At 46.3% G+C, this 25903-nt stretch overlaps 2 protein-coding genes across 6 annotated transcripts in view; one reads left to right on the plus strand and one right to left on the minus strand.

Moving 5' to 3' along the window:
- Window positions 1-25903, minus strand: part of LRRC74A (leucine rich repeat containing 74A) — a 43638-nt gene that overhangs the window by 13030 nt on the left and 4705 nt on the right. Inside the window, exons 1-7 of one of the 3 annotated variants that reach the window (XM_084792701.1) lie at window positions 16860-17238; window positions 14861-14989; window positions 10768-10940; window positions 6842-6949; window positions 5888-5984; window positions 3419-3468; window positions 2700-2781 (exon numbers count right to left, since the gene is read on the minus strand). In XM_084792701.1, the coding sequence (XP_084648827.1) occupies window positions 2700-2781; window positions 3419-3468; window positions 5888-5984; window positions 6842-6949; window positions 10768-10940; window positions 14861-14989; window positions 16860-16902 (682 nt within the window). In that variant the 5' untranslated portion in view covers window positions 16903-17238. Of the gene's footprint in view, window positions 1-2699; window positions 2782-3418; window positions 3469-5887; window positions 5985-6841; window positions 6950-10767; window positions 10941-14860; window positions 14990-16859; window positions 17240-25903 lie in introns of those variants that run through there. The other 2 variants (XM_084792703.1, XM_084792702.1) reach the window with 2 other exon arrangements.
- ANGEL1 (angel homolog 1) overlaps window positions 17353-25903 on the plus strand; it is a 46435-nt gene continuing 37884 nt past the window's right edge. Inside the window, exon 1 of one of the 3 annotated variants that reach the window (XM_084792696.1) lies at window positions 17353-17868. The gene's annotated coding sequence lies outside the window, so the exon portion shown is untranslated. Of the gene's footprint in view, window positions 17869-18212; window positions 18230-25903 lie in introns of those variants that run through there. The other 2 variants (XM_084792700.1, XM_084792697.1) reach the window with 2 other exon arrangements.

A 25903-nucleotide genomic window follows, 5' to 3' on the forward strand; every position in this document is an offset into this window, starting at 1 on the left:
CCCAGCCTCAGACCCGCAGCGCTGGAGATGGGAATGCAAGCTTTAAGAACTTTAAGAAAAACTTCTTTTAGAGATGGGGTCTCACTATGTAGCTCTGGATGGTCTGAAACACACAGAGATCCATCTGTGCCTTCCAAGTGCTAGGATTAAAGTTGTGTGCCACATGCCTGACAAGATGATAATTCTATTACTTAGATATAAGATTGAGCGTGGTGTGGTAGTGCACACCTTTACTCCCAGCATTTGGGAGGCAGAGGCAGGTGGATTGCTGTGAGCTTGAAGTCAGCCTGGTCTACAAAGTGAGTCCAGGACAGCCAAGGCTGCACAGAGAAACTGTGTCTCAAAAAACAAAACAAACAAAACAAAACAAAACAAACAAAAGATTGAAAGATGACCCCTAATTGTGGGAAAGGTGCAATGAAACAGTCCCACGCTTCTACTACTGAGGGCAAGTGGCACGATCTACCTGGTAAAGATTATGTGGTCACAGATGTTCTCCCATGAAGAGGTGTATAATCTGAGACCCAACCTAAGAGGGCACAGAACGCGGAAGGCTCCGTTCTTATCAATGTTTATCCTGGTGTCACAAGTACAGTGACATATATCTTTAGTGTCCATCTGGGACCCTGAGGGCCATGACTTAATTAGTAGAGTGCTTGCCTAACATGTATGAGGCCTTGGGTTTGACTAGGCATGGTGGCGTATGCCTGCATCTTAGCGCTTAGAAGACAGAGTCGGGAGAACCAGGAAGTCAGGGTCATCTGCAGATACATAGCAACTTCTAGGCCAGCTTGGATTATGTAAGACTCATAGAGAGAGAGAGAGAGAGAGAGAGAGAGAGAGAGAGAGAGAGAGAGAGAGACAGAAAGAGACAGAGACAGAGACAGAGCACATCTTGTGGATACAATTATCTAAAGGAGTTGGGACATAATTATCTAAATCGGCAAACACATTTCTATAATTTAAAAAATATCCTAAAAGATCATCTTTGCCATCTTTTATCAAGTTTATGTTTCTTTCTTTCTTTTTAAGATTTATTTATTTACTATGCATATAGTGCTCTGGCTGCATGTACACCTATACCCAGAAGAGGGCATCAGATCATATATAGATGGCTGTGAGCCACCATGTGGTTGCTAGGAATTGAACTCAGGACCTCTAGAAGAGAAGACAGTGCTCTTAACCACTGAGCCATCTTTCCAGCCCACGTATATGTGTCTAATATATTTCTATAAAATATGTGAATTGTTTTAGGTCTACCCAATGCCAGCTGGTTGCTTCTTTTTTTTTTTAAAGGATTCTTTTTATTTTTTTATTTTATAAATGCAATTTTTAAAATTATTAGACTTATTAATTTTTCTCTTATGTGTGAATGTTTTGCCTGCACATATGTACATGTACCACATGTACACGTGGTGTTCATGGAGGACAAAAGAGGGCATCAGATGTACAGAAGCAGAGTTAGAGACGGTTGTTAACCATGGTGTAGATGCTGGGAACCAAACTTGGGCCCTCTGCTCTTAACTCCTGAGCTATCTCAGGAGTGTGTGCATCTGTGTGACTATATGCCATATGTGTGTTGCTGCCCAAGGAGGCCAGAAGAGGGTGTTGATCCTCTGGAGTTGGAGTCACAGGGGCTTGTGAGCTGCCTGATTGGGGGTGCTGGGAAGGGAACACTGGTCCTTTACAAGAGCAGCAGACACTCTTAACTGCTGAGCCATCTCTCCAGCCCTCAGGCACACTGCTTCTCTATGTGATCTGATAATCCCTGGCGACATTAGCTTCTCCCATCCAGATGCTTGCTTTGCCCTATTTGTACCACTTTTATAATGGGAGCACTTAGGACACAAACACAAACACACACACACACATACACACACACATACACACACACACATACACACACACACACACACACACACACACGATCCAAACACTTGGAAGGCGGAAGCAGAAGGACCTCAAGTTCAGGCCAGCCTGGGGTACAGTAATAGTAAGACACTGTTTCAAAAAAAAAAAATCAGGGCTGGAGAGATGGCTCAGAGGTTAAGAGCACTGTCTTTTCTTCCAGGGGTCCTGAGTTCAATTCCCAGCAACTACATGGTGGCTCATAACCATCTATAATGAGATCTGGTGTCCACTTCTGGCCTGTAGGTGTGCATGCATGCAGAACATTGTACACATAATAAATAAATAATAAATAAATAAATCTTTTTAAATAAAAAAAAATCAAACCAACAAACAGAAAAGCAGAAACACACCATCAGCAACAACAACTAACTAAATCAAAAGAAAAGCCATCAAAACAAACCCCACAAAGGAAGCATTCAAAGGCTAAGCTGAACATAAAGGTGAAAGGGCTAGGGAGATGGCTCAGTGGTTAAGAGCACGGAATGATCTTGCAGAGGACTTGGGTCTAATTCCTAGTATTAATATACAGTGTGGTTCACAACTATCTGCAACTCCAGCTCCAGGGAACCTAACGGTCCTTCTGCCCTTCATAGGCATCAGACACATTTGTGCTACATGTACATACATGCAGGCAAAAACACCCTTACATATAAAAATCATTAGTAAATAAATAAAAATTTAAAAAGCGGAGAGCCATCTCTAAGTGGTCCCCTCCCCAATCACTCCTCCCAGCGTGTCCCGCCCACTGTGCCCCGCCCACTGTGCCCCGCCCCTCTTCGAGGACATACCCAGCATCTGTCCTAGGTACTCCCCTCCAGTGTCAGATAACTGGTTGTTGCTGAGGTTCAGTGACCTAATCCGGTAATTGGACTAGAGGAACAAATTGTAGAAAGTGAGGTTATTTTCACCCACGTATTTAACTTGAGAGAGGATGTCACTATGTAGCACAGGCTGGCTTTGAACTCTCCATCCTTCCGCCTCAGCCTCCATAGTTCTGGGATTACAAACATGGGCCACCATGCCCTAGCAAAAGGTCATTTTTGTCTTTGATGATAAGTCTTTCTGTTAACCCTGGGGCAGAATGATAGAGGGCTCCTAGGTACCTGAAACTGGGTGGGTTGGCATTCTTAGCAAATGATTTCCTACACATTAACAACAACAAAAAAATTAACTGATGCCGGGTGCAGTGGTTCACCCCTGTAATCCCAGAACTCCAGAGGCAGGGACAGGTGGATCTCTGCGAGTTCGAGACCAGCCTGATCTACAAAGCGAGTCCAGGACAGCCAAGGCTACACAGAGAAACCCTGTCTCCAAAAAACAAAACAAAACAAAATATTTAACTGTTAAAGGTTTCTGGGAGAAATTGTGACCCAGATAGCTCTATGACTTGCTAGAGCTTTTACAGGAGGAAGACATACATTTGTCCCCCGAACTATGTAAGTGGCTTTGCCCAGTGTGTCTCCCAGGTCACCCAGACTTCCCAAGGGACATTCCCTATGCTTCTTACCGACAGGGCTTGGCATAAAAGGGCAGCAGAATCATCCTTTAAGTTGTTTCCTGTAGTGAGCGAAAGTGCTTTGTTAGCAATGCACTCCAGGCCATGCTCCCTTGCCCTCCCCTATCTTCCAGCCCTGGCCCTCTGATGGAACACAGTGGCATGGACACACATGGACACACACATGCACACAATGAAGTACTTAAAGTGAATAGGTAGACACAAGGAATAGGGGGAGAGTGTTGACCATCTTCTTCTTCCTATCTGACATCAAATATGAATACCTTTACTATATTAGGAATGCCTAACATTGGGCTGGAGAGATGGCTCAGAGGTTAAGAATGCTGACTGCTCTTCCAGAGGTCCTGAGTTCAATTCCCACCAAGCACATGGTGGCTCACAGCCATCTATAACATGATCTGATGCCCTCTTCTGGCCTGCAAGTATACTTACAGGCAGAGCACAGTATAAAAATAACAAATAAATAAATATTAAACAAACAAACAAACAAACAAACAAAAACACCTAACATTCAGTCTGGAGAGATGGCTCAGCAGTTAAGAGCACCAACTGTTCTCCTGAGGAGCCAGGTTCATTTTTGACCATGGTAGCTCACAGCCATCTGTAATTTTAGCTCCATGGGATCCACTGCCCTCTTCTGGCTTCCATGGGCGCTAGACACGCAAGTGGTGCACAGATATACATGCAGGCAAAATACCCCCGCACAAAAGTTTAAAAATTAAAACAAAACAAAACAACAACAACAACAACAACAAACCAAAGGCCTAACAACCACACAGAAACCCCCATCTAACATCTGGCATTTCATAGAAGAGGAAGGAAACTAAAAGCAGCAACATCTGGAAAGATGTTCTACTGCACCATCAATGTGAACTACTAGTGATTAGCGCATCCGAACATCCCCGCTGGTGTTTCAGGTCGTAAGTCATGTAATCTTCAGAATCACCGTCTAAGCTGAACTATGTAGCCACTCGTGGTTTATGCATGAGGAGAGTGAGGGTCACTGAACAAGAGGGTAGGCAGGTGTCACAGCTAGGATTCGAACCCGTGCCCCGTGACTTCAACACCTATACATTTAACCATTTGGTTCACAAATATCTCGGTTAATCCCCTTCTGACTAAGGAGACAGTCCATTGGTAGGCTTCTTCAGGAAATGCAGAGTGAATTTCACAAAGGCAGATGTATCCACTCATTACACCCAAAGGTTTCCGTCTGTATGCCAGAACATATGCCCAAAAGATGTGTATGCAAGAAAGTCCTTGAAACATTAATGGAGAGCTTAAAACTGTCCCTTTCAGTACAGAGACACTAACAACACATGCTTTCTCTATAACATGGTGTCCTATTCAGAGACTGAGCTAAGTCTACTTGCTCTGTCACAGGGAAAAACGCATTTAGAGGGAAACACGTGAAACTGCAAAAGAATACTCGATAAATGGTAGAATTTGTATTAAAAGTAAGCATTCTTTTTTTTTTTCTGGATAATTTTAAGATACGGATTTTTTTGTTTTTGTTTTTTCAAGACAGGGTTTCTCTGTGTAGCCTGGCTGTCCTGGACTCACTTTGTAGACCAGGCTGGCCTTGAACTCACAGAGATCACCTGCCTCTGCCTCCCAAGTGCTGGGATTAAAGGTGTGCACCACCAGTGCCTGACTCAAGCGTCCATTAATAAAGCTTTTTCCTTGTCAGTTTTGAAGTTTTGAAGGACTGGGACTTATCTCTTGGAATCCAAAACTAACTGGGTAAAGGGTGGTCCTCCAAAGAGGCCCTACTGTTCAGCATAGGATCCCCCTTGATACTCATTTCTTGCCATAGACGTTCCAGAGCCCTGAAGATTCCATAAACATGCAAACCCAAGCGAGGGTGTGTCTGAGTACTAGAATTTCCAAGTGGCCCTGTTCCCCCCCAATAACAGATAGGTTATCACTCATTTCAGTGTAGACACTCAATAATCAGTTGTTTAATAAGCATTAAGACAACCGGAGAAACAGGACACAGTAATGGTGATAGAACGTTGCCATTGTGATAGACATCAGAGAAGTCCCTTTAAAAGATGACGTGAGCTGGGCGGTGGTGGCACACAGCACACCATTAGCCCCAGCACTCAGGAGGCAGAGGCAGTCATATCTCTAGTTCTGGGACAGCCAGGGCTACACAGAGAGAGACCCTGTTTAAAAAAACAAAAACAAAAACAAAAATACAAGACAAACAAAAGACATGAATATGAAGATATGAGTAAAGTAAAAGAGTAAGGCATCCATGCCAGGCAGACCCCAGGAAAGGGAAGAATGCTGCAGGGAGAGGCTTGTTAAGGAAGGGCAGGAAGCTGGCCCTAGAAGGGGAAGGCTGTCTGGTCCAGCAAGGAGAAGATGCAGCATCTTGTCCTGAGACCAAAAGGAGCTGGGCCCAGGTATCCTCTTTTTTTCCCAGCACCCTCTCGCCCCCTTCCTTGGGCTCACCTGAGAGTTTCAGTTTCCAAAGCGAAGAGTTGTTTTCCTGGAGGAAGTCTGAGATGATCTTGGCTCCCTCCAGACCAAGGTCATTGTCAGAAATATTCTGAGAGGTAAGAACACACACACACACACACACACACACACACAGGAAAGAATCACAAAGAAAGCCCTCAAAAACAAGTTGGGGTGGTAGTGGTCAGGGGATGATGAGAGAGTAGGACTGGGGTGGAAGGCTTAGGATTAGGGTAATGCAAAGGACAGAGAGAAGAAAGACAAGAAAGCTTGGTCCCAAACTGGCTTTCTAATGTCTATCACAAGATCTTGGTTTGTTTGTTTGTTTGTTTGTTTGTTTTTGTTTTTGTTTTTCTTTCTGTTTTTCTTTCTCCAGTACTGTCTTTAATGGCACCCCTCTCCCTCAGTCTAGCCCTGGCACTTCAGATAAGCATATTGCTTGTTTGTTTTGAAACTCTCTTTTGGAGGATTTGAAAACGAGCTACCCTCAAGCTGGGTGGTGGTAGCGCAGGCCCGTAATCCCAGCACTTGGGAGGCAGAGGCAGGTGGATCGCTGTGAGTTCGAGGTCAGCCAGGTCTACAAAGTGAGTCCAGGACAGCCAAGGCTACACAGAGAAACCCTGTCTCGGAAAAAAGAAAAAAAGAAAAGAAAGAAAGAAAGAAAGAAAGAAAGAAAGAAAGAAAATGAGCTACCCCACCAGGTCCCTGCTTTCCAAAGAAGAAAGCTCACTTCTGTTAGCATGAGGACTTTAAGGTACAGTCTTTCTGACAGTAGCACAGTGTCAGAACCAGCCTCTGATGCACGGCCCTGGTTAGAGATAGCCCAAAGCTGACCTGGGCCTGGGGAGTGAGGGTGGGATGGGGTGAGGGCAGTGAGGGGGGCTCTGGCTTGGCTTGAGTGGTTCTGGGTGCCCAGGTGAGCCAGGGGGAGCTGGAGGAAGGCCCTACCAGCTCCTGTAAGTAGTAGTTTTCATGCAGCATCTCCATCAGACTCCTGACGCCCTCCTCCATGATGCTGTTGTCCTCCAGCTCCAGTTTGAGGATGGTTGTGTTGGACTTTGGCCATCATAATGAGAGAGGAAGAAAGACAAGGAAGTGCTTGTTAGTGACTAAACTGGCTCTCCGTCCACTCTGGTTCAGAGTGTGGCTTCTCTCTAGAGGAGAGGATGGTGCTGGTTGGAGGGCTGCTCCCCAGTGTGGCAATGTTTTTTTTTTTTTTCTTTTTTCTTTTTTTGAGACAAGGTTTCTCTATGTAGCCTTGCCTGTCCTGGACTCACTTTGTAGACCAGGCTGGCCTTGAACTCACAATGTTCTGCCTGCCTCTGCCTACCACGTGCTGGGATCAAAAGTGTGCACCACCACGCCCAGCTCAGCGTGGCAATGTTTAAGAGTTAGCGAGACCATGCTGTTTGTAAGAGGTGGCTCTGTTGATAATGTGCTTGCCAGGCAAACCTGAGTTCAGACCCTCCACACCAACATCACGTACTGACGCCTGCCTATGATCCTAGCCTGGAGAAGGTTGAGACTGGAGGGTCCCTGAGGCCAGTGAGCTTAGCTGAGTCAGTGAATTTTATGTTCGGTGAGTGATCCTGAGTAAGATAGAAGGCAATACAGGAAGACATCTGACATCAACCTCTGAAAACACACACACACACACACACACACACACACACACTCACACACACACCACATACACACTCACTCACACACATCACACACCACACACACACTCACTCACACACCCACACACACTCACACACACACTCACACACACACACCACATACACACTCACTCACATCACATACCACACACACACTCACTCACACACTCACACACACACCACATACACACTCATATCACATACCACACACACACTCACTCACACACTCACACACATTCACACACACACACACTCACACACACCATACACACACACCACATACACACTCACTCACACACATCACACACCACACACACACTCACACACATTCACACATACTCACACACACTCACACACACCATACACACACACCACATACACACTCACTCACACACATCACACACACACTCACTCACACACTCACACACACAACACACACGCACACACATCACACCACATCACTTAATGAGAACTTTAAGAAGTGGGGCTCAGGTCACAGAGAGATGGCTTATGTTAGGAGTGCATACCGCGCTTGCCTAAGTCCTGAGTCTGACTCTCGGCACCCGCACTGGCTGGGCTCACAGTTGTCTGTGGCTGCAGCTTCAAGAGGATCTGACTCCTCTGCCCTCCGCAGGCATGTGCACTCACGTGCTCCTTGCCCCTCCATGTGCACACCATCAAAAATGAAAATAAATCTCCAGTAAGGAAGTGGAGCCCAGTGGAAGGCGGCGACCTTCCCTTCCTGTCCGTGCTCTTCCTGTCTCATCCTCTCATCTCTTTCTCTTGAGTTCATTTCCTACACTGTGAAGCCTCGAGGTCATCAGCAGAGGAGAGCTAATACCAGCCCTCGAACTCAGTTAGCTAAATAAACCGCTTTTCTTTCTTCTTGTTTTGTTTTTCTTTTTAAGATTTATTTATTATGAATATAGTGCTCTGCCTGCATGTACACCTCAAGCCAGGAAAGAGCGTCAGATCTCATTATAGATGGCCATGAGCCATCATGTGCTTGCTGGGATTTGAACTCAGGACTTTTGGAAGAGCAGTCAGTGTTCTTAACCTCTGAGCCATCTCTCTAGCCCCCCCCCCTTTTTTTTTGAGACAGGATTTCTCTGTGAAGCCCTGCCTTTCTTGGAACTTGCTCTGTAGACTTGCAGAGACCACCTGCCTCTGCCTTGCGAGTGCGCCACCATGCCTCGGCCTAAACCTCCTTTCTTTCTGAAGTCATCAAGCCTCAGGTCTTACAGTCATGGGTAAGGACTAATATAAAGGGCATGGGGATGCAGACTAGGGATCTGAAGGGGTGCGGAGGGTGAGGAGAGCGGTACAGAGCATGCGCCACACCTTCACACTTTGCCATAGCAATGTTCTCTCTGGTAGCTTTCGACCGCGGGGCTGTTTCCCTAGCGAACAAGGATGGTGCATTGCAGAGCTTTGAACATTGCCATGTGTTTTGTAGCGTGACAGGCATTGAGGAAGCCCAGAGTCACCTTCCTTACCCATCATCCTCTTAGGCTGCATCGCTGAACCAGGTAGCTCCACCCTCTTCCCACTGCCTCACAGTTTTCTGCTTGTGGACTTGATTTATTTCTCCTTTCAGATCCTTCAGAAACAGGATGTTTTAAGGATTCATTCTCAATCCCTTTTGCTTTTTTTTTGTTTTTGTTCTTTCTATGGACAACTGAAATATTACTGATTTTTATTTTACGGCAGAGTCTCATATAGGCTCAGGCTTGCCCTGAGCTCACTATTAGGCCAAATTGACCTTTTAGCCTTGAGGCCTCTGCTTCAGCCTCCCAAATGCTCAGATTACCGGTATGTGCCATCATAACCCCGTGTTATTACTAATGTTAAAAAGTGCTCACGTGTGATTTTGTGTGTGTGTTGGGGCACGGGGGCAGGGGTGTCTCAGGGTAGGTTTTCTCTGTGCAACCTGGCTATCCTGGAACACACTCTGTAGACCAGGCTGGCCTCGAACTTACAGAGATCCACCTGCCTCTGCCTCTGTCTCCTGAGTGCTGGGATTAAAGATGTGTGTCACCACCACCTGATGTGCGTGTGTGTGTGTGTGTGTGTGTGTGTGTGTGTGTGTGTGTGTGTTAATGCACATGTTGTGAAGGTGTTTCTGTGTGTGCACAGCATGAGGAAGCTAGAGGTTATCATCAAGGAGTCTTCCTCTATTGCTTTTCACCTTTTTTTTTTTTTGCTTTTGTTTTGTTTTGTTTAGTTGAGACACAGTCTCACTGTATATCCCTGGCTGGCTTGGCACTTCCTGTGGATACCAGGCTGGCTTTAAACTCAAGGCGCTCTGTCTACCTCTGCCTTCCAAGTGCTGGGCTTAAAGGCGTTTGTTACCATGCAAAGCCACCACCTTATCCCCGACATAGTCTCTCACAGAGCTCACTGACTGGCTAGACTTGGGGGCTGTACAGTGAGAGCTAGGGATCTGTAGGTCTCTGCCCAACCTGGGTCAGGGTTACAGGTGTACACCAGCAAGCCTAGCTTTTACATGAGTGTCAGGGACCTGAACTGCACTCCCCAGGCTTGTGTGGTGGGCACTCTACCAACTGAGCCATCTGCCTATTACTGGTTTTTCAATGCCCCCTCCTAAGAACATTCACCTATTTACTTTCCTGAGTTTCTTTGAAGTCAAATTTCCTCTTCACCCTCCTAAGTGAACAGTCACAGAGGAACTTACAGTTGTCAAAGTCTCCGTGACATAGCTAGCTTTCTATGTAACCAATGATATAAATCTGTGAGGAAATCAAGGTCAGGTCCTTGTTTGGTCATGACAAGCCAAGAGAGAATGTTATTCATGAGGAAGAATGTGACTTCCTCTGCACTGGGATCTCTAAAAAATGACAATGTGAAAGGCTCACACTGAGCATCGTGGCTCTGTGCATGCATGGCCGACGTTGGCATTGGAATGGAGACACAGGCCCATGTTTGGTAATTACGGTAACTTTTGGGCCTGGTTCTAGCCCATGCATTTCCTAGGAAGCAGGCTGATGCCTTGCTTCCCAAGTAGGAAAGGCCACAGTCTTCAAAGCACGACTTCTTCCATGACCTAACAAGGAAAACAATGGCCAATGACAGAAAGGCCCAGGGTAGATTGCTCTTTGGACACCAAGGAGGGTGCCCTCTGAATCTCAAACCAGCCACTCTGTCAATCCTTGTCCACCAGGCGCGCTGTGTTCTGGTGGCCATTGTGCTCACCACTAGAGTTATAGCAATGGCCTTGGTACCCTTGGGGCCCAGGCCATGGTGGTTTAGGTTCACGCAGGACTCTTCCATGTTGCGGATGAAGTAGGAGGCAGGCACCACATCCATCAGTTTGCAGGCTTCCAGGTACAGGTCCTTCTGTCCGATGGTGAAGAATTTATCTATGTCTGTATAGAAAGTCAGAATGAAATAAGGTTTCTCTCCTGGTCTGCCTTAGCTCACCCCTAGCTCCAGGGGACATGCTTTTCTGCCTGCTGGACCTTCCTCTGCCTAGGACGTGCCCTTGTGGATGTGTGTTCTAGAACCCAGCTTTTCCAATTGTGGGTGACAATGTGTCTACAGGAGAGTGTGACCACATGTTGGAGGTCACAAGAAACTGATCACTAACTAATTAATTTACAACCACCCATTGTGATGAATCCGCTTGAGACAACATGGAAGGGCAGAGTCATAGGCCCAGAGTTGTTGGCTTTTGATTGTTGAAGGAATCTCTATTTCAATGTTAGTTTCACTAGTTCTGTTCTTTGGTTTGTTTGTTTGTTTGTTTGTTTAAATAGAGTTTCTCTGTGTAACCCTGGCTGTCCTGGAACTTGATCTGTATTCCAGGATGGCCTTGAACTCACAGAGATCTATTTGCCTCTGTCTTCCAAGTGCTGGGATTAAAGGTGTACACCACCACAGCCTTGCTTAGCTGTTTTTGTTTGTTTATTTTATTTTATTTTTTTTTTGAGACAGGGTTTCTCTGTGTAGTTTTGGCTGCCCTGGACTCACTTTATAGACCAGGCTGTCCTTGAACTCACAGAGATCTGCCTGCCTCTGCCTCCTAAGTGCTGGAATTACAGGTATGCACCACCAAACTCAGATAGCACTGTTTTTTTTTACATTACTATTATTATTTAATTTATGTGTCTAGGTGTTTTGCCTGTATGTATGTCTATGCACTGTGTGTGTGTTCTGGTGCTCATAGAGACCAGAAGAGGGTGTTGGCTCCTAGGGTATTACAGTTACATATAGTTGTGAGCCACCATGTGGGTGCTGGGAACTGAACCTGGGTCCCCTAGAAAAGCAATCAGTATTCTCAACCACTGAGCCATCTCTCCAGCCTCACTAGGACTGTTAGAGCTTAAGCCATGGCTGGTGGTGCAGTTCTGCAGTAGAGTAAGGTCAGAGCTATGTGAGTCCTTGATTCCCCAGCACCACAAAAAAGCATGAGCCATAAATAAATAATAAAAAGCTTGGCCAAAGATTTAAAGGAACATCTGCTTAAACAGAAAGTTACTTTTTTTTTTTTAAAGAAAGAGACACTTGTATGTTTCCCTTTGGCCACCAGATTATTCAAACAATGAGCCCCAAGAAATTAGAATTCTCCAGGAGTCTCATGCAGGGAGCAGGAAAGGGATGAAGCCTGGGCCAGCTGGAGTAGGAGCTTGTCTTCTGGAAAGAGAGTTCACACAGTTCTGACAAGTAGTCAGACCACCTTAAAGAAGAGAGGAGCAAAGACCCTAATGGAGAGCTGGACCATGCCTGGCCTTGGGTTGCCTAAGCTACGCTTACCTCTTGCCCTCTATTTCAACCCAATCCTTATGCCAGGATGCTGAAAATGGCCTTGGCAGGTATGGGCCTTTGGATTTCCTTATTTATTCCTCTTCATAATGTGGCCACACTGAGTACTACTGATTGTGTCTTTAATTGACCTATTTTGGATGGGTGGCTAAGCACAGTTGTTAAGGTTGTCAGGTTCGGTCAGGGTCCTGAGCCTAAAACACTCCGGTAACGGTCCCAAGACAACAAATTAGGCCAAGGCAGAAAATGGAAATCAGTTGAGAACAAGCAAGCTTGCACCTTAGTGGGCTTCCCTATCCTGTATTTCCCCAATGACAAACGTAGACACAGATGCCACACAACTGATCAGTACTAACAGAACGAGAAACCATCTCTCTATTGCAAGCCCTTGGGCTCCTTGCTCCTTAGCGCTCAGACCAACCTGGCCCATGGTCAATGGGCAACAAGCCTTCCTGGACATGGGGGAGTAAGAGAACTAGGAGCCTCAGGCAAAACATCCAGGGTTACTCTTGTCACATCCTCCAACTAGGTAAAATGAAGTGTTGAAAGCAAAATTAACAACAGCCTTCAAGTGAAGAGGAAGAAGGAGAAGAAGAAGAAGAAGAAGAAAGAGAGAGAGAGAGAGAGAGAGAGAGAGAGAGAGAGAGAGAGAGAGATGGGATGTTCGGGGAGTACTGTGGAGTGTTAGGGTTTCATTGCTGTGGAGAGACACCATGACCACAGCAACTCTTATAAAGGAGAACATTTAACTGTTCTGACAAGTAGTCAGACCACCTTAAAGAAGAGAGGAGCTTCTCTCTGGTTTACAGTTCAGAGGTTTAGTCCATTACCGTCATGGCGGGAAGCATGGCGGTGTGCAGACAGACATGGTGCTGGAGAAGGAGCTGAGTGTTCTACATCTGGATCAGCAGGCAGCAGGAAGAGACTGAGACACACTGAGGCTGGCTTGAGTGTCTGAAACCTCAAAGCCTGCCTCCAGTGACACATTTCCTCCGACAAGGCCACGCCTACTCCAACAAGGCCACACCCCCTAATAGTGCCACTCCTTATGGGCCTATGGGGGCTGTTTTTTATTCAAACCACCACAAGTGGGGAGGAGGTCTGAGTAGAAGAGGGAATTTGCATGTTGGACTGGGGTGGGGGAAGGTCTTATAAGCTGATATTGTGGGTAAGGTTCACTTTGTCTCACTCCCACCCCCATCTGTGGTTTGGGAATCACGGCATGCCACCCCTGCTCTAGAACACATGAGAGGGTGGGGAAAATGATGCACAGAAGTTGTCTTAGCACTTGGGGGGGGGGCGGAATCAAGAATTCAAGGTCATCTTTGGAAATGAGGTGAGTTCAAGGCTGCTCTGGAGTACATGAAAACCCTTTCTCAATAAAACAGAACCAACAAGAGAAGGAGGGTGACTTGTGACTTGGGCTAGCCTAAGCTTGCCAAGCTGGAGGCTGCTTCCATCCAGCGGGACCAGCTTCACTCTCCCCTCGCCTCGCAGATGCTCACAAAGGATCTCTGTGGCATCTCTCCCCTTAGGGATAACACAGGGAGAAAGGGAAACTGAAGGTGGTGTTTGCAAGAGCAGAGTGTCTGCTTGAGCTCCGTAAGCTGGGACGACTAGGCAAAATCTGTGGCTCTGATGCAGGAGAAACAAGAACTCTCAGGGGACCACAGAGTCAGTCAGGGCTGCAGAGACACTCTGCATTGAATATTGAGTGCCGAAGACAGGTCGAACGTGGTATCCGCTAATGTAGACCTGGCCAGCTCTTGGGCGCTTTGGGTGACTCTCACCATCTTTAAGGCTCTGTCCCTTTCTAGGAAAAATGTAATAAAGTCTGCCTTCTGGGACTATGGAGAAATCATGTAAGAGAGGCAGGGTGGGGTGGGCTGCAGAGGCAGCTCAGGGGTTAAAAGCACATGCTGTTCTTCCAGAAGACCTGGATTTAAATGTCAGAAACCACGTCAAGAGGCTTGTAACCGCATGTAACTCCAGCTCCAGGAGGGAATCTGAGGCCTCTGGCCTCTGAAAGCACCTGGACTCACACATGCGTGCGCGCGCACACACACACACACACACACATGGGACACAGACACACAACATATAAACACACACAACACACAGACACACACAAACACACACAGATACATAGACACACAGACACACACAGAGCCACAGACAGACAGACACACACACAAGCATGCACAGACACAGAGACAAACACACACACACACACACACACACACACACACACACTTACTTTAAAAGAAAATCACATAGTTAGAGATTTAAAGACCACAAACTTTCGTGTGTCAGTTTAAAACTTAAGGACACCCTGATGTGGGGCCCGCTCAGAAAGAAGGTCCTGTTGTCCCATCCAAGAGGACAAAATGGTCTAGAATTGAGCACAGCCTTCCTGCTCTCATCTTCCCGTGGGACAGAGAGGGACTGTTCAGGTGGAACGCAACCTCTCTGGTTCCTGAGGAAGCCACTTGGCCACCCACCCTCTCCTCAGATGCCACCTCACCTTCAATTTCCAGGTCAGTTTCTGAATCCTCTCTGGTGGGTTTTTCCTTCTCAACACTCGGAGGGGCTTCGGCTTCGCAGTAGAGGGTGTCGTCACTGTTCTGAAGCGCCAGGGAGGCTTCAGGGTCATCTGGAAGAAAACCCCGTCCCACTCTGGGAATTAAACCTGCAGCCTGTTGGGTGAACCCCTCCCTCCCCACCACCACCACCACTGGCTCCCCTTGTCCTCTGCCTCCCAGGTGCTGCCTGCAGCCTTTGTCCCACAGCCTCCCAGTGTAGCCCTGCCAGGAGAACCCCCTTCTATAAGACCCCTATGGCTGAACTGGTGGAGTTCTATGTCCTTTGTCAACTTGCTGATCCAGTCCTCGGGCCCTTGCTCACACTCCTCCCTCATCATCTGCATGGAAGGATTTGGGAGTCTGCTGTTGATTCTGTTACTCTTTCAGGTGCAAGGGTGTGTCCCAAAGCGTGGACTTCCTCAGGGTCACACACTACGCCACTGGAAGGTTGGTGAAGGGTGGCAGAGGTGGGGACAGGGATTGGATGCAAAGGACAGCAGATGGGAATCTGTTCCAGAGAGCAATGGGATCTCTAGGGAGCCTCTTCCCAGAGCCCAGCACTGTTCCGGGCTATAGGGAGAGGCTTAAAGATGTCTCCTGAGCTCAAGTTCAGTGCTGTGATTGAACATCTTGTCTTTACTGGGCGAGGCTCTGCTGAGAGCAACGGCGCCTCCTCCACACTGGTCCCTGCACTTGCTGAATGTGGTCTGTTCACTGGGCCACTGAGTGATCGGCTCCTAAAAGCCACACACAGGATTCAGAGTTGAATCCTCCGCCATCAGCAGGCCTGGGTGGTCCAGGAAACCATATTTGTGCTTCCCAGAGGCCTAGCAGGCAGGCCCAGCCTACTCTCTCTTTCTCCCTTCCTTTTTCTTTTTTGCCTCTTGGCTTTATTTACTTTTATTCTTTGACAATTTCATGCATGTATACCAGTTTGCTCTTTGAACGGGATGACAACACACACACACACACACACACACACACACACACACCCACCCCTTCACAATTTAGATTCTAGGATGGTGGTCCTCCTAATGATTCCAAGGAGATGTATGTCTTAGCTTTTGCTCACAGAGTCAGGCCCCGATATTTACTCCCAAGCCTCTGTGACAGCTTCCTTGCGACATGTAAGTAGTACTGGTTCATTGGTCAGGAAGAGCGCAGCTGCTCTGTGCTCTGAGAAAAGGGGTGAGTCTCACTTTTTTTTTTTAAACAAGAGGTCGAGTGCTGTGGTGCACGCCTTTAATTCCAGCACTTGGGAGGCAGTGGCAGGTGGATCTCTGTGAATTCGAGGTCAGCCTGGTCTATAAAGTGAGTTCAGGACAACCAGGGCTATACAGAGAAACCCTCAAAAAAAAAAAAAAGAAAAGAAAAGAAAAAAGAAAGAAGAAAGAAAAAAGGAAAAGAGAGAAAGGAAGAAAGAACAAAATGGGCTCAGGGTGTGTGTGTGTGTGTGTGTGTGTGTGTGTGTGTGTGTGTGTGCAGTGCATGTAGAGGCCAGAAGAGGATGTCAAGTCCTGTGGAATTGTTGTTACAGGTTATTGTGAGTAGCTGGGAACTGAACTATAGTCCTCAGGAAGAGCAAAAAGATCCAAGCGCTGGCCCCTCTCTCCAGCCCCTCAAACAGTTTGAGAACTCCACTCAACCAGAGGCAGACTAGCAAATTAACTGGAAGCCGATTCATGTGGTGTAAACATGGCTGATTTCTAACTATCAATGTGATAGAAACCAGCCTACAAATAAAAATTAAGATTGGCCAGAGCTTATAAGAGCCAAATCTAGCCTCACAACTCACTGCCTGAGTGGGTTTCTAAACCCTGTCTCTAATGCAACACACACCAGATCCATCGCAGAGACTCAAATAGAGAAAGAAGGGTGCTTGGGGTCTTCCTGATCACTGGACGCTACCCTGGGGAGATGAGAGATGGGAGACCCTTTCACCTTTGGCCTCGGACTCAAGAGGCTCCTCATCGTCATCTTCCATGCTGCCAGGACTCTCTTGGGGGCTGGTGACAGGCTCTTGTCCCCTGGTGGCTGCTTCCCTAAGATGCACACTTGTCCATTCAGCTCTGTTTCAAACTATTTGCACTGCTCTTTCGCTCTCTCTCTCTCAAGGGCAAACCCCAAGAGAACCTATATATAGCTATTTTTTCAGTCCCTGAAAGCTCGAAGGAAAGCCGGCTTTGGTGGGAATCCGGCATGCATGGATTTGGCACAAATTCTGTCTGGGGGAGGTAGCTAGGCCTGAGGCTCATTGGGGATAATGGTAGCGCTCTGTTCCCTGGAGCTGGGTCAAAAAGGATGCCCACCCACTTGTGACTTTGTGACATAAGAGGCGCTTTCCTTTTATCCTCAACATTCCGTGATCTCATGCAGTCATTGTGATCCATGAGGGTGGACCTGGCAACGGCAGGCCTCCCACCCTTTTGGTGGCTCTGGTGGTGATCTTTTCTCATATGTTCACTGGGTCTGAGCCCAGACTGGGCTGTGAGTGCTTGGGTGCTGTAGAGGGGCCTCTTAGTGACAGCCTATTTCCTTCTGAGTTAGCATCAAACCCAAGGCTCTTAGTCAGGTGACCGTGAAGCGCCGCCACCATGTTTTTCTCTCAAGGTGGCTGCGCTTCAGGTACTAAGTATTTCAGTGATGGGTGAAGGCAGGTTTCTTCCACCCAGTTCTTCCTTTTTTCTCGGACCCTTGCGGGGAGCATCCTCGGCCTTGGAGCAGGAGTTCAGAAAGCAAAGGACCACAAGCATATGTTTTATCACCACGAGTCATTGCTGCCGCAGCACTGCTTAAACCAGACTCCTAGGCTGCTTAACTGGAGGCCAGCATCCAGAGGCTCAGCCGTGCTCCCATGTGGAGTTGAAGCTCACTTGCACTGTGGTGTCAAGAGATCCAGAGAGGCTTGTCCATTGCTCCCTAATTGAGGCTTCAGGGGGTCAACTGTCAGGTCAGTGGCTGGAAGATTTGGCGGGTGGGAAAGGGGAAAGTCCCCCTTTTGTCATTCACAAGAAGAATCTCTAGAAATCTGGCTTGGGAAAATATAGTTATATGTGTGTGTAGGCAAGAGGACACCTCTCGGGAGTCAGTGTTCTCCTTCCTGTTTGTGAAGCAAAGTCTTTTGCTTCTGTGTTGTGTTGTGTCCTATGCTGTACTCCAGGATGACTGGTTCATGAGGCAGGCCAGTTCACCTGTCTCTACCTCTCAGCTTGCCACCACAGGAGTGCTGAGGTTACAGACACACAGCACCACACCTGCATTTTTTTTTTACATAGGTTCTGGGGATTGAACTCAGGTCATCTGGCTTAAAGGTACGTGAGCTGGAGAGTCATTTGCACATGTGCATGTTCAATTATTTCAGCACAGTCATCGAAAGGACTCTTCTCTCTCCATTTAAGCCTTTTTGTCATTTTCACTCATTGTTGAGATTGTGCCTTTTTTGTCCTGTGTCATAACCAGCTAGGCCTGGTAGCACTTGCCTGTAATCCCAACACTCAGGAGGCAGAGCTGGGAGGGTCACAAGTTCAAGACCAGCTCAGACTAGGAAGTTTCAAACAAAACCAAACCTGTAGCGTGTAATTAAGGCATTGTGCTTTTAAAATGACTAGTTTGAGAGATATACCTCTGCAATGCTGGGGGCGGGGGTGGGGGGTGGAGGCTGAGGGCCCTTGGGAGATGAACTGATGCTGTAAGTAATTCAAAGAGCAGGGTGCTATGATTTTTGGCTTGGGATAAATCAAAGAGGATTGTGTTCTGGGGCACAGTTTGGATGTCAGATACCACAAGAATGATGATTGGACCATCGAGGTGACTCAGTGGCTAAAACCTCTTACCACCAAGCCTCACTGGACCCAAAAATTGGATCCCTGGAACCCACATGGTAGAAGGAGAGAATGGAACATTAAAAGCTGTCTTCTGATTCCCGCATGTGTGCCGTGGCACTATCCTCACCACAAGAAATAACATTAGTTTTATAAAGAAGAAATGGGGGGGGGTGTTGGAGAGATGGCTCAGTGGCCAAGAGCACTGACTACACTTCCAGAGGACCCAGGGTTTATTCCCAGCACCCACATGGCAGCTCACAAGGATCTGATACCCTCTTCTGACTACTGTAGGCACCAGGCACACACATGATGCACAGACATACATGCCGGCCGAACATTCTTATACATAACTATATCTTTAAGAGGAAGAAAAGAGGACAGCTTTCTCTTTTTGTGGTGGGGTGTGTGTGCCCTTACCATATGCATGCAGGGGACAGAGTGGGGACTCTTCCTTTACTGCTCTCGGTTTTATTTAATTTTGTGTGTTACGGGTGTTTTGCCTGCATGTATGTCTGTGCATCACTTGTGTGTCTAGGTATGGCCGGCGTGAAGAAGCTAGAAAAGGGCATTGCATCTTCCGCAACTGGAGTTACAAATCGCTACCTTATGGATGCTGAGAATAGAACATGAGTCTTCCAAAAAAGAACCCAGTGCTCTTAACTACTGAGCAATCTTTCCAGCCCCGCCCCACTCCTCCCCTTTATTTGATATGGGTTTTTCCCCCCTGAGTCTAAGGCCTGATGGTTTCTTTTCCTTGGGGCTTGATTGGCTGGCCAGCAGGCTCCCAACCCTGGGGTCACAGGCTTGCAAGACCGTGCCTGGTTTTCATATAGGTGTTAGGGATTAGAACTCTGACCACATCTGGGATAGCCATCCATGACAGGTACTAAAAACACAAGGCGATGCGTATACCTGTGATAGATAGGTAATTAATTCCAGATGTAGTCAAGTTGACAACCAAGAGTAGCCCAGAGGTGACAGGAGCTCCAAAAAAAAAAAAAAAAAAAAAAGGCCCAAAAAAGCCAACTAATCAGGGCCCACAAGGGCTTGCGGAGACTGAAGCACCAACCAAGGACCATGCATAGACTGGACCTAGGCCCTCTACACAGATGTAGCCGATGGGCCGCTCAGGCTTCATGTGGGTCCTTTAGTAAGGGCAGCAGGGGCTGTCTTTCACATGACTCTGTTGCCTGCTTTGGGATCACTCACCCATGGCAAGACTGCCTCGCCTGGCCACAGGCAAAGAGGAAGCACTCCTTCAAGAGGCCACTTGATGAGCTGGGGGGTGGGGGGGTGGTGGCTTCCCCTTTCTCAGGAGTAGGGACAGGAGTAAGGGAAGAGAGAGGGAGGGTGGGACCGGGAGGAGAGGAGGGAGGGGCCTACGATCAGGAGGTAAATTAATTAATTAATTAATTAATTAAAAAAGAGTTAACACTTGCTGGGTGGCAGTGGTGCATGTCGGGAGGCAGAGGCAGGCGGATCGCTGTGAGTTTGAGGCCAGCCTGGTATACAAAGTGAGTCCAGGACAGCCAAGGCTATGCAGAGAAACCCTGTCTTGAAAAACCAAACCAAACCAAACCAAAACAGAGTTAACACTCATACAGAAAATTTAATAATAATTTATGTCCAGAAAATTTAAATTTTATTTAATTTGTGGTAATTCTTATGGGTAACAGAAATAATAAGCCATAAATGTGTCTTATGATATTTGGAGTGCCTGTGGATAATACACATTGTAAGTCTTCACCGGACAAACCGTTATGGATTACTTTTTCAGAGGTATTTTACTGATTTTTTAAAAAATATATTTTATTAATTTATTTATATTACATCTAAATTGTTATCCTATCCCTTGTATCCTCCCATTCCTCCCTTCCTCCCATTTTCCCCTTACTCCCATCCCCTATGACTGTGACTGAGGGGGACCTTCTTCCCCTGTATATGTTCATAGGGTATCAAGTCTCTTCTTGGTAGCTTGCTATCCTTCCTCTGAGTGCCACCAGGCCTCCCCATCCAGGGGACATGGTCAAAAATGGGTCACCAGAGTTCGCATGAAAGTCAGACCCCAGTCTCCACTCGACTGTGAAGAATGTCCTGTCCATTGGCTAGATATGGGTAGGGGTTCAAAGTTGACTGCATGTATTGTCCTTGGCTGGTGCCATTGTTTGCGCAGGACCCCTGGGCCCAGATCCGCCCATCATAATGTTCTTCTTGTAGGTTTCTAGGATCCTTTGGATCCTTCTATTTCCCCATTCTCCCATGCTTCTCTCACCTAGAGTCCCAATAAGATGTCCTCCTCTCTGTCCCGTTTTCCTGGTAAGTGAAGACTTTCATGAGACATGCCCCTTGGACTAGTGTCCAGATATAAGTGAGTATATACCATTTGACTCTTTCTGCTTCTGAGTTAGCTCACTCATTATGATCATTTCTAGTTCAATCCATTTGTCCCCAAATTTTGGGAATTCCTTGTTTTTAATAGCTGAGTAGTATTCCATAGTGTAAATGTACCACAGTTTCTTTATCCATTCTTCTACTGAGGGACACTTAGGCTGTTTCCATGTTCTGGCTATTATGAATAAGGTTTACTGATTTTTTAAAATGTTATTTTTCACGTGTATGGATGCTTTTCTACATGTTTGTCTGTGTCCCATGTGCATGGCCATGCACTAAGAGGCCCACTTAGGTACTTCTCTGTGAAATTTCATTTTCATGGTGAGGACGGGACATACAACACTGACCAAGAGTCATGTTTAAAATCAAACTTTGCAGGGCTGGAGAGATGGCTCAGTGGTTAAGAGCACTGACTGCTTTTCCAGAGGCCATGAGTTCAATTCCTAGCAACCACATGGGGGCTTACCACCACCTATAATGGGATCTGGTGCCCTCTTCTGGCATACAGGTGTACATGCAGACAGAGCACTGTATACATAATAATAAATAAATCTTTAAAAATTCTAACTTCGCTTATTCCATACAAATAAAATTGGCTATGCTGTTAAGTATTAAGCTTACAATAATTAATATCTCACATTTTGAAAATACATTTTCACTTGTAACTTTAAAAAGCAAGACTGGTGGCCTATCTGTGCTTCCTTCAATGATAGTTTTTTTTTTTCCTCAAGTTTTGATCTTGTATGACTTAAACTAAAGAAAAAAAGGTAATTGAAATTCCAAGCTGGTGGTGTCTGTTCAGGCATCTTAAATTCTTATCAATAATCATGCTAGGCTCTATGTCTTTGACACCTAAAGCTTTCTACTTCAATTACAACCATATCTTTAAACGGACAAGCTTTGATTAAGAATTGCCAATACTAAAATACGATCTAGAACTAATCAACTGCCTAATCTAAAAGTGCGATATGATATCTTTGTCTTTAAAACAACATTCATGTACATATGTATATATGCAGTGTGTTCTTTTTTAAAAAAAAAATATTGTTCCTGTTGTACAATTTGGCTTATAATTAAGTGGTCTTTTAATTAAAACTTCCCAGTTGGCCTAAATTAAAAAAAAATAGGGGCTAGAGAGATGGTTCAGAGGTTAAGAACACTGCCCGCACTTCCAAAGGTCCTGAGTTCAATTCCCAGCAACCACACCATCTAACAATGAGATACGGTGCCCTCTTCTGATGTACCTGCAGACAAAGTACTGTGTACATAATAAATAAATAAATCTTTAAAAAAAATAGCCATCACAGTACTCTTATCTACTGACACATGCCCCGAACCCCAGCTTCCTGCTCTATTACCAGCGTTTCTCCTCACCAGTGAGGTTAAAAGCAGACAGAGTCCTTTGTGTCCTTTATGCTGAACTTGGAACTCACTGACTGGCCAGCCTGACTTGTCTTTACCTAACAGTGTTGGGATTACAGGGGGCACATTGCTGCATTGGGCTTTTTATGTGGGTGCTGGGGATTCGAACTCAAGCCCTCATGCTTGTCCACTAAGCTATCTCCCCAGCCCTAGGGTTTTGGGTTTTGTTTTTTAAATGAGAGTTTTAAATCATAAGATTCCAAATATGAGGAGGGAGTTAATTACTTGCCTCGTTTCTGTGACAAAATGCCTGGTAAGGAGCAACTGAAGCCTGGAAGGGTTGATTTGGGCTCACAGTTTAAGAGCCACAGTCCATTGTAGCGGGGAAAACATTTGGAAGAGTAGGAGGAAGCTGGTCATACCGTGCCTGTAGTCAGGAAGCAGAGAGTGGACAGGAAATAGGGGCTGCCCATAAAACCTCAAGACCAACCTCCAGTGACCCACTTCCTGCAGTTAGGACCCATCTCCTCTAGGCACTACACCTTCTAGACTCGTGAGGCCAGCTGGGAACAAAGTTTGAACAAAGGAGCATAAAGGAGACATTTCAAACTCAAACCACCTTCAGTTATGGAGCGCTCTGGGCCTGGGCAGGATGAGGAAGAACCTCGTGGAGTAGGCAGTATCCTGAAGGTACGGGTGAATGGATAGACAGTTGACCATACTGAGTCCAGGGCAGAAGACTGCTACAGGGGCAAATAGGAGGGACCTCAAGTCTGTACTGGGAGCAGTGTTGTATCTACATGAGTGGTGGATATCTGAGAAACTTGAAAAGATGTCTAGGCTGAGAGTCAAAGCTCCCCTGGATAGTAGCCAGGTAAGTGGATGAGGGTAGGAGGAGAAAGCAAAGCATTTGCAAAGTCACCAAAGCACGTTGAGGCTGGGTATGATTCACATCGGGGCTAGGACGTGCTGAGAAAAAGGGGCGGGAAGATGAAGGGGCCCATTGTGCTGTGCCAGGCAGTGAGAGTTGCACCCTGACATCCACGCAGCTTTGCAGAGAGGTGTTAAGCCTCAGGATGATCTAGTGGGTCTTGCACACTAAGGAACACGGATTAAGGCTAGGTGGTGGATCAGCACCAGATAGCTGTAGATAATGGATGAAGTGGATTGCTTAGACACAAAGGAGGTCAAACCACTCCCCAGGGCTCCAGTGAGATCAGAAACAAAAGCCAGAGAGAAGAGACAGTGTAGGAGAGCAGGGTAACTCAGCAAATGGCAGAGACACTGGTACGGTGGGGTGTGTGGGATGGCATGACAGGCAGGAGGTAACAAGTGTGTTGAGTCTGTGAGTAATCCCTGGGACATCCATTGAAGAGGACTGCAGGCAGAAGGATTTGTCTATGGGCCAGGAAAAGAGCTGGAATAAATCAAAACAAACAAACAAGCAAAAGCAGCCATGTAGGTTGTGGATGTAGCTCCGTTGGTGGAGTTCTTGGCTAGCATTCATGGGTCTCTGGGTTTGATCCCCGGCAATGCATAAAGCTGGTTATGGTGGCTTATGCCAGTAAATATTAACACTCAGGAGGTGGAGTCAGGAGATGCAGAAGTTCAGTGTCATCTTAGGCTACATAGTGAGTTCAAGGCCAGCCTTGGATACACACAACCTTGGCACAAAAATAAATAAATGTATTCATTCCCCTGCCTGGTGAAAACTCTCCACAAGCATGAGAATTGTCATATATGAATGGTGTTTGAAGCCATTAAAGTGGCTGAAAGTTCTCTAAGTAGGAGAAGAGAGGCAGAAAGTGAAGTCCTAGGCATGGTGAAAGGAGGCTGCTCGGAGGGACACAAGTGAAGGCAGGAGGACAGAATGGCCACAGAGACAGAAGGAAAACAAACGTGTCACAGAAAACAAGACGGGACAGCAAGCAAAATGACAGAATAGCCAGTAACCAATAAAGCCTGGGGTTCATCTTTGGTACAGCTCTCCAGTGACCTCTCAAGGAAGGCAGAGGGAACATTAGTGAGGATGGCTCAGCAAGTGATGGAAGCCATGTTCCTGAGAAATGGGTGTGAATGGGTGGTAACGAAGCACAGAGGGCAGGTCTTGGCAAGTCTTTCAAGACAGTTGGCTATGAAGAAAGAGATGAGACGGTAGAGGAATAGCCTGTGTCACAGTGTAGGAATGCCTGAACATGCCTAAGGTTTGCTGTGAGGAGTCGGGGGGGGGGGGGGGGGGAAGGCACCATCTCTGGGAGGAGGATGGAGATGGAGGACCCAGGATCCTGAGCTGGGTGGAGGGGCCAGGCCCTGTATTGGGAGGCCAGGGGGAAAGGTGGTTCCACATCTTGTTTCATGCACTGTTGTGAGAGCACGGAGCAGAAAATTTATTCTTGATGGTTCTTGCGCTTTTCTTCCTTTTCTTTCTTTTTAAAATTTATTTATTTTTCTTTTCTTTCTTTCTTTCTTTCTTTTTTTTTTTACGTTTTTACTTTTTATTTTCTCGCACTTTTCTAAAGTTGATGGAGCTGGTCTTCTAAGAACCAACATCAGGGACAGGGTAGGAAATCAGAGGGCAGACACGAGAAGACAAAGAACACTGAGTGTGGGAAATGTCCACGAGAACACGGGTTCACGACTTGGTGACTAACAGTGAACGAAGGCACCGACTCACGCTAATTCCCATCGTTTGGGGAGTAGCTGGTCACTAACTCCGACACACTGGAGGAAATGCTGGGCTCAGAGAAGCTGTGTGTTTAGGAGCTTTCAGAAAAGTCGGAGAGGCCTACCCCATCAGAGCGGCTGAGTTGAGTCCTCTGGACCTGTGCAGGTGCAATAAGCTACAACACCTTGTAGCTCTTCAGCCCTTGGAGTGTGGCTGCTTCAAATTGAGATGTGATGTCTGGGTAACACACACCAGATTTCAAAGACTAAGTTAAAAAAAAAAAGTAAACAGAGAAAACAACCCACATTTAAAATATAAATGGTGTGTTAAAACTTTTTATCTGTAGGGTTTAAAGATTATTAAAACTAATTTCACTTGCTTTATTTACATATTTATGTTTTTCTTTTCTTTGTGTGGTATTTGGAATTAAATACAGGTTCTTATTCTTATGCGTGCTAGATAACTGATCTATCACTGAGCTATATCGGAGTCCACATTCTTCTTTTGATATGATAATATATATGTAATATATATTAAATTACATTTTAAAAAGATTTATTTCATTTATTATGATGTATACAGTGTTCTGCCTGAATGTACACCTGCAGGCCAGAAGAGGGTATCAGATCACAGTATAGATGGTTGTGAGCTGACATGTGGTTTCTGGGAATTGAACTCAGGACTTCTGGAAGAGCAGTGTTCTTAAATTCTGAGCCATCTCTCTAGCCCCTAAAAAAAAAAGT

The sequence above is a fragment of the Acomys minous genome (genome assembly GCF_964271855.1).
Source record: "Acomys minous genome assembly, chromosome: 8".
NCBI lineage: Eukaryota > Metazoa > Chordata > Mammalia > Rodentia > Muridae > Acomys > Acomys minous.